Source organism: Limulus polyphemus, unplaced genomic scaffold (assembly GCF_000517525.1).
Source record: "Limulus polyphemus unplaced genomic scaffold, Limulus_polyphemus-2.1.2 Scaffold42, whole genome shotgun sequence".
NCBI classification, from domain to species: Eukaryota; Metazoa; Arthropoda; class Merostomata; order Xiphosura; family Limulidae; genus Limulus; species Limulus polyphemus.
In genome coordinates, this window is record NW_013665652.1 from 443,625 (window position 1) to 453,566 (window position 9,942).

The 9,942-nt window shown below is 28.9% G+C and overlaps 1 protein-coding gene across 1 annotated transcript in view; it reads right to left on the reverse strand.

Annotated features, from left to right (window-relative positions):
• Positions 1-9,942, reverse strand: part of LOC106461994 (nephrin-like) — a 114,205-nt gene that overhangs the window by 60,146 nt on the left and 44,117 nt on the right. Inside the window, exons 3-4 of the mRNA XM_022389216.1 lie at positions 4,575-4,696; positions 3,807-3,864 (exon numbers count right to left, since the gene is read on the reverse strand). Coding sequence (XP_022244924.1) covers positions 3,807-3,864; positions 4,575-4,696 — 180 coding nt within the window. The remainder of the gene's footprint in view (positions 1-3,806; positions 3,865-4,574; positions 4,697-9,942) is intronic.

Sequence of the window (9,942 nt, forward strand, 5' to 3'; positions counted from 1 at the left end):
AATAACTCGCTTCATGTTACACGAGACTTCCAAATTTAATAATAAACTCATTTGGTTTCATTTTGATCTTGATCAAGAATTAGGAGTTTTAGATAAGATGTAATAAATCATAGGGGAATCCTAAACTGTATATAATTCTTCTTTTTATATGGCACTTTGGTAGCAATAGAATTACAAATAATGCAATATATATTGACGAAAGTTTCATGAAGCATCTATATATAAAACATTAGTACCTGCATCGTCATGGATCAAATTAAAACAACAACAAAAAAAAAACATTAGACATCCTATTGCTACTTTATAAGGTTGTGATATAAATGCTTGATAAATACTCTAAAATTAGGATAAACAAAATAATATGAACTCATGTTCCTTTACGTTAACTTAATATTACAAAATATTAATGAAAGTTTGGTTTGTTTTGAAGTTCGCGCAAAACTACACAAAGGCTATCTGCGTTAGCCGTCCCAAACTTAGAAGGAAGGTAGCTAGTCATCACCCCTCACCGACAACTCTTGGTCTCCTCTTTTACCAACGAATAGTGGGCTTGACCGTAACATTATAACGCTCCCCACAGCTCAAAGAGAATGTTTGGTGGGACGGTATTCGAACCCACAACCCTCGGATTGCGAGTCAAGCGCCCTAACCACCTGGCCAGGCCGGGCCCTATTACTGAAAGAAAGTATACTTTTTCGAAAGTAGAGCATTGTTAAATATTTTACAATACTTTAATCAGCTTTGTATTAAGATTGCGAAATGCGAGTTGTTTCAACAATTAATGTGTTGTAGACTCTATTAGCTGAATAGATTGATCAAGAAATATAAATTTCTTTGCGAATTGTTTCAACAATTAATGTGTTATAGACTCTATTAGCTCAAGTAGATTGATCAAGAAATATAAATTTCTTTGCGAATTGTTTGAACAATTAATGTGTTATAGACTCTATTAGCTCAAGTAGATTGATCAAGAAATATAGATTTCTTCCAAATACATTCAAGTAACAAGAAAATGCATACTTATATATGCAACATATGATCACATACATGTATATACTAACACGCACAAAAATGAGTAAAATTCACTAGTATTTTGATTAAAAGTCATCGATCTCCTACCGTACTAATATTAATTTCAAAACTGTTGCTTCATTTGAGATGCAAGAGCTCAATTCAATACAATATTATATATTAGAAATTTAATATGAAACCTTATTATATTATATAATATTCAACTAGAATCTAAGTGACTTACAAAACACGGCTGAAACTAATAATTGAAGACTATAATAATTTATTTTTGAATTAGGTCAGTTTACTTAAGATACACCAACGTTTGTTCTTATATAGCACTCCTTAAGTATTATTCTTTGGCATTAAGTTTATTAAATTAACTTGATTAAAACCTGCTGATTAAACATGGTTTATGGGTTAGGATGCCAGATTTTAGATCTGAGGATCCATGGTTCGCGTTTTATTGCCACAATCTCACGTTCCGCAATTTGGAACCGTGGTTCTGTTGTAGATTGACGGAAGAATCCCACTATTAGATTGCAGTAGCTCAGGAGATGAAGATGGGTGTTGTTAGCTTGTTGACTTCCCTCGAGTCTGTTAGTTCATAATTAGAAACCTACATCGCAGACAACACTTGCATAGCTTTGTGCGAATATATGAAACAAATAAATCGTGATTTATGACAGATATGCAAATATTTGAACTGAGAAAAAAGATTAAGTGCCACTGCACTTTAAAAAACAAAATGTCATTTCACACGTTTATGGATGTGAAGTACGAATACTGAAGCTACAGACAGAAAATATAAATTAGCATTTTTCATAAGAAAGTGTGATACTGCACCACCCTGAGGTGGTGAAATCGCGTTTCAATAAAGTGAGATGAGTGCAAAAATTTATGGTTAAATATTACCATAATAATATAATTAATTTAAATAATTACTTGTCTTCGTGTAAAACTATAATATCGTATCTCATATCTTCCTTACATGAGTGCGGTACAGCTTAACAGTTGTTTTTATATTTACATATATATTTAACACCCCACTTACACGAGTTCCATTCTCTTTACACAACATTCACATCTTTACTTATGTACTAGAAGTGTAAACTTCTTTTGTTCTGTATTTCTATTTTCAAAGATATGGATTCTCACCTTGTCAACAACAAAAAGTATGTTTGTTGGAATCCCACATCGTTTTTTTTCTTTAAATTACAGTGTATGTTTTAGGAAAATTTTTGCCATAATATCAAGTTGGCAGGTGGTGCGTAATGTTGAATGTAAAATATCAAAACAAAATCAACCGAAATCTAGGTGAAATATTACCGTTACAAGAACGTTCTTCAATTCCATCAAATAGTATATCAACTTTAATCTGTTGATGGATGGATGGATAGGTGGATAGTATTTAAGTTTAACTCTTTTAACTAATATTCATAAAGTCTTAATAGTGTTCTTTGTGAATGTTATATCTGTATAATTTATTTCTAAAATTATACAGTTACGACAAATAGTTTAATAATAGGCAGATATTATTTCGCTTGTAACTCAGTTAACCAAACTTTAATGATATTTAAAGTTTCGTTCAATGTCATAAAATCTATTAATTAATGTTTCATATAATATTTATGATTATTTGAAATGTTTTTTTGCATTTTTAACAGTTAGTCCATTGGGTTTTGACTATTACAGAACCTTATAACCAAATGATTTACAATGATTTTAGAAATTTGTTTTTGAAAAATATATATTTACTTAATCTTCCCCTTCAGTTAAATAACATATTGACTAAACACGGTGTGACCTATGCAATTACCCATTACACTGAAAGTAGTTAATTGTGTTTAAAAAGATAAAAACTTTTATGAATAAGCTAGAAATTGTAAAAGCCAAAAACTCAAAATCCATCGATGGATTTCATAAAACACATGGACTAAATTGCAAAATTAGAAATATCTAAAGTTGATAAATGGATATCCTTAATAGCAGACAGTTGATCAAAGAGCTACTCTTAAATAAAAAGCGGGACCAACTGTCACAGCTATGGTACTCAATCTCAGTTCAAACATCGGAACATCAGATCTGTAACCCTCGCACACTAAGCTCTAGACCACGTTCGGTCCCTATCACAATTAACATATCTACAGTTGAATAAGAAAATTAATATATACATTTATATATATCATAAAGTAAACAAAACATTTTTTTTTAAGAATCAATCAAGAAACTACTTTATTGGTCAAACAGATGTAGACATTTCACAAGTTGCTGAATAATGCTCTGGTTAATAAAATACGTTTTAGAAGATGTCATAACATTATGTTTGGCAACCTTTAACAAAATGTAGAGTAGGTTTCAAGTGAAACTTTATTTCTTACTTAAATATTTATGAGACCCCCTTTCCTGAAGGGTTGTTTTACAATTGAAATCAGGGATTCGTTACCTACGGCACAGGGTAAGATAGCCCATGCTGCAGGTTTGCGCTCAGAATAAACAAGTTAGCAAAGTTTGTCATAATTGAGCTAGACGTTAAAAACTAAGTTAAAACATATTAATTTACGTAAATAACTGGAAAAGGTTCTAAGTAAAATTACGATCTTGTATGTAAAAATGTCTACATGATGTCTATCTAAATGCAGATCAAATGAAGTATCAAATAAAAATATTCAGAGAAAAATTCTAGATTTCTAAATGGCATCATCTTGTAAGCTAGTTTTAATATGAACTTTCTATGACGTTGAATTTGAACAAATTTATATAATATATTTTTTATTGTTAATTCACAGACTTACCCAACACAGTTAGTCGAGCGAGTGCTCTTATTGGGTCTTGGTTAAAACCTGGCCCAACCTATATTTAAAAAAAACAACAAAAAACTTGTAAATATGAATAATTTACCTAGCAATAAACAAATAACACTAAAGTATAGATACCTATACAAGATAAATCCAGGGTATAACAAAATTTACTAGCACTGAATTTCTGCTTCGTTGAATAAGGACCAAAAATATTAAACTGTCACAGCGAATTTTATAGATAATATTGTGGTTTGGTTATCCATGAATCTTCAATTACTCGTATGAATTTTGCTCTTTAGTCTTTACGATTAAGTGACATTATATAAAATGTTATCCAACATAATAACTTATAACAGAATTAAAATTACTTTCGAATAATTATCGAGATGAAATATAATATAATGTATACGGAATTTTTGCCTTTGAATTACAAGTGAAAATTTGATAGCTGTGTTGAAATTACGTTGAAAGCTCTCAATTCAAAACTTATTAAAATTTTTTGTCCTCTGACGTTTTTCATTAGATAACATACGAGTAAAGAATACACTTCCCTATGTATAAATAACGCTTAAGATTCTTGTTCTCTTATCTCAATTTGTTTGCAATATATTCCTGAAAATACGTTGTCGTTACAAGTACATGCAATTCAATCGACTTAAGATATATATATATATGACTATCAATAAAATAGGTTTCTAGAATTAAATTAATTGTAAGGTAACGCTATTTCATATTAGTAAAATAACCAGTTTATTCACCTACCTGGCATTGGTATTCACCTTCGTCTTCAAGCCTACAGTCTCTAATCCTTAGATTGTAGATACCTCTTTCTACATCAACAAGCATACTGTATCTCTCGTATCCAGGGATTGCCGCTTCGAAACCTACGTACACAGAATAGTTTAATATAATGATTATAAGTAAAGGAAGATAAAAAGTTTATATAAATAGTAGTCATTGGCAGTGCACACAAACTTCTGTGATTACGAGTAATTCCCTATTTTATTTTTTAAGCCATAGAAGAAAAAGAGTTTCGTGGCATATGTTTATGAATTATAATAGCCCTTATAATATTAAGAGAAACATCTTTTGAGTTTCACACCTTCTTTATATGCGCTCACTTGAGAATTATAGAATATTTTAATTAAGAAGGAAAAATAAAGGCATGGAAATATTGTGGTTGTTTACTATGGACAATATATTTCATGAAATTTGCATTCTAGCCGCCATAGTAGTTATTTCTTGTATTAATAAAACACTAAAACCTTTGCTAGAAGACAAGCAATATATTCCTAAGTTTAATTTCTTAATTCCAACTGCTTTGAATAACACACATAGCCCTTAATTTCAACACTACATATTATTCTCTTTTCTCAAAATACTCTATCTTTTTTTCACCTGGCTAAAGACAGTGAATGGTGGTTTTGGTGTCGAATGTCGTAGACTAGATTATTTGCATTCGAGTCTAATTTAATGTAATTCTATAAGTGAGGTTCACGTGTTCACATCGTATTTGGATTGGCATTATCTGTATTGATGTAGATATGAATATTTCTTTATTTTATTTAGGCGTTTTTAGAACTTTCAGCTTTTCTTCAGACTTTTGTTATCATGGTACATGTTTTTATGTAGTTAGTTGAATTTAATCAAAATTTAAATTGGATCCACAACGTATGAAATTCCCGTACTTTTCATATTACAAAATGTATTTATACAAAAATATTTATAAATATTATCACTCACTTTTAAAGTACAATCCCTTTCAAAAATAAGTAAAATAAACTGATTATTGAAATAAATCGTTGTGAAGAAATAATAAATCTATATACTCCTGGTTTTATCAAACCTGTACACACTTAAGTAAAGGGAATATATCATCCGGACATTTCAATTATCAAATTCAATTTTGTACGATGGCTAGTGAGAGATTTAGAATTTTATGAAAAATATTGTACGTATATTTTTCAATTAACATTTTTCTTAACATTTATTTTAGTCTTGATTTAACAAACAATATTTATCGATCGTTATATAATGGTACAAATCGACTCACAAAAAAAAGGAAAACTAAAAGAATCTTGCGCAAAACTACAACACTGTTTGTTTGATGTATTAAATAAAATACGCCGTTTTAATATATTTGGTATAGTACAATATTTTAATATGTTACCTTTAGCCCAAATAAGCCACTGATAATCTGCGTAATTTAATTTTCGAAGTCACTGTATTTTCCAGGTCTTCAAAGAAAGGTAATTGTTAGTGAATATTAAAAAAAACAGTAACAGTTATTACAAAAAAATAACAACTTGTAAATATGTGACTACATGCTACATGAGACCATTTACTTGAAAATAATAAGCTTTGTATCCACTATATTCGATAGAAACAGAAATAGCTGCATCAGTAAAATATCAATGAGGTATCACGTGTGTACATTAACTGCATATATAAAAAACTTTATGGAGTTATGTTTCTTTTATATATATTTATTTCCATTAGAAGTACTCTAGTTAACATGAAATATTAAGTTTGTTGCCTTAGGAGCTAGTAATATACAACGAGTTCCTGTTAAAATAGAAAATCAAGCACGAAGATTTAGATAGAAACTAAGATAAATGTAGTTGAAAAATCTTACCTGTAGAAAATTTGTCATGTCATTAAATTTTATGAAGGTAAGTTTTCTATTACAACATAGCAGTCAGACTACAATCATTAATATCAGACACACATACAATACCTCTATCATAAATTATAAAGCTTTTCTCACGAGATGTTGAAAAGCAAACATTAGAACCAATATTTACAATAACCTAAGTATGACTTGACAAAGAATGTTTTATGTTATTTACGTTGTACAATGATTTGAACAAAAATCATTATACTATAAAAGTCCTACGTTTCACAACAATTAAGAACTGAAAAAATGAATTATATATACAAACACATTGGACTTTGGAGTAAGAAAATAAATATAAACTACTAAACAGCCTTTCATTTATTAAACGTAAGACAATAAAAACTGTTTATATGTGTGAGAGAAATAGTAGGAGTTAACTGTTAAAAACTTGATAAACTCATGTACTTTAGAAGCCAAATAATTGCTCAGTCTAAATCTACTGTGATCAGCTGTAAGCACTTCTAAATTAGCAAATTATACTCTAAGCTAAGCGATAATAACATAAGCTATTTAAAAGAACAGATATTAGATAAAACTAATAATTAATTAATTTTTAAATTTTGCTATATAAATAACATAAAATAGCACTTTGATGCTTAACAATTGTTATGGTGTGAGCATGGCTATAATTAATTATACTTGTCATAAGATGTTAGTATTAAGCTTATTTCATTTTTAACACTGCATTCTTTATCTTATCCCTTAATAATTTTAAAGAATAAGAAGAGTGTAAAATAATAGATTCCAATCACTCTGTGTTCACCATATTCATTGTCATTTCATTCAATCCAGAGCTTATCAGGCCGGCTGGAACACAACAAACACGGTAGTGATTGGAATACTATTATTATACACTCTTCTTACATTTGAAAATCCCTAAGAGACTAGATAAAGATGCAGTGTTAAAAATATAGTAGGCCTAGTACTAATGCCTTAGAGAAATGTAATTAACTTTGACGATTAAATAGTATAGAAGTTTAAAATATTACTTTAAACACATAGTTAACTAACATTTAATTCCTTCCAAACAAGACCTTGTTCGGGATCTATACTTAGTAATATAAATTTATGTATATATCTATATACCTATATGCACGTTTTCTAGATAAAACAAGTCTGAGAAATATCTGTATCTGAAATATAATAATTTCCAGAAATAAATTTAGTGTTTTAAGTTAAAAATAAAGCTGGTATAAGATATTATCGTTGCATTTACAACTGTGTAAAAGTAAAAACATTTCGTATCTTATAGATATATGTTTGTCGAATTTTTGTGTTATAGTTATTTTAATATATGTTCTTGCATATAGAAAATGTCTAACATCTTTCCGAGAAAGCAATTAACCTTGTTTTATAGTGAATAAGAGTATTTGATTTATATCTTCGATAACTATAATAATTTAAAAAATGCAATTTTAGTGGTATATAAAGGCGATTTAGAGTGAATAATGATCAACTCGAACTTTTTATTGTTAAAACACCAACGATAGTAGTCTGATGTATTAATTAGTAACAGTAACAACTGCGTTTTAGATTATTCACTTAGACTTTCAATGGAGAAAATACACTTATTGCGCAATAAAGCAGAAAAAAAATTTAAAATTGATTCAGCATTCTGTAAGGAATATAAGATTTATATTTGTATGCTTATATTATTTAGATTAGTAAATCTAAGATATGTTTAGGAAATATTGATCGTATAAGCTTACACCTTTTCAATGGTCAAACGAAATGTAATTACCAAACATAAAAATGTTAATATGATATACAGTTTCAAAGAAATATCCTGAGAATTTACATCGCGAGATTGAAATGCATAAAAGCTCTTATTTGCATTTTACGATTTATGAATATGGTACAGCTGGAGTTAATACTATTAAGAAGTTTAGCTATTATGAATCGGCATAGCTTCTATAAGTTGTACAATATAACATTTGTAGCAATTTTGAATTAATGAATCTTGTTTACTTTTAAAGAGAGTTGGTAGAGTTAACGTAAGCTGATTTTTCTTCCAGTTAATTTTTAATTTTGTGTTTAATAAAATCAATATGTATTATTTACTGGTTAATCTTTCAGGTTCGTTTACACTATCACTATCAAAAGTATAACTTAAAGTTTATTTTATTTTAGAAATAAAACACGTATATATATATGGACACAAATGTTAATGAAGGATATGTATTTAAATAGCACAATATATAGTATTTTTACCACCAGAACTTGAGTATATTAAACCAAAAAACATGGAACATATTTTTTTGAAGTTGAAGTAAACTAGAAAACAGAGAACAATATAGACAAAACTCGGACAGTCGGCTGATTAGAATTATATCCTTACAAGTTAATAGATATTCAAATGTATATCATGAAATTATTCTTAAGGTGTCGATAGCATCACAGAAATATATTGTTTGTTTTTATTTGCTAGTAAGCACACAGTGGATATCGAAACACGATTTGTAGCATTATAAGCCTTCTTACTTATCACTGAACTGCCAGGTGACGTATAGTTTGTTTAAGATTACATACAAATTAAATATATGTAAAGTACCTTTTCACTTGTGTGCAATATAAATGTTTCGACTTATAAAAAGTATCAAATCGGAACAAAGGTAAAAGTGAGATTTCCTTTTAATCTTTTTCTTGACCCCCGGTAATATATTTCGTGTCATAACTTTTTTTACATTCGAATATCTAGAAACATAATTACTTGAAGCGAAATATTTACATAAACCTAATTAACTCACTCTTGTTTGAGTTTTCTTTCTGTGCAAAGTCGGTCTAATGTCTATGTTTTAATAATACCACGAAGATAGATCGGTACTTTTGAGATACCTAGTTTAAAAGAAGCCTAGAAAAGGAAGCTATATTTTATACATTTTCTTGAACGGGTTTTCATCTATTTTAATAGGGCTTCCAATAGATTGTAGTTTCCCTGTGAGTTATCCAGAGAGCAAGTTTTGGAGTTCTTGATTTATTCTTAGTGCTGTTTACGACGATATTCAACGTAATTTTATTGTAAAAGAAAGTTTAAATTTAAATTCAATTTATTTCTGTTATATTAAGTTCCATCGACAAAATCAACATTAACTAAGCAAACACAAGATATTTATATCACTACCATGAATTTTACTAGCGAAGTGTAAATTTATATACTACTAAAACTCTGAGATTGTTTGTTTGTGTGCTTGTCTGTAATTAAATACAGCAAAAGTGGCGCAAATACCGCGATATTTGTAATGAAATGAGAATACAAATGAGAATAGAAACAAAATAAAACAAGTTTTGTTAAAATCGGGCCACGGGTTACCGAGTTAGCTCCGTTTTTCGGGCCACTTTTATGAAAATTTCTAGATGAATATAGGTACACTAGATGGAGCCACATATCGGTTTATCTACATATCTAATTGTTTTACATCTGATGAATCACTTTAAAATATCTTCTATACAACA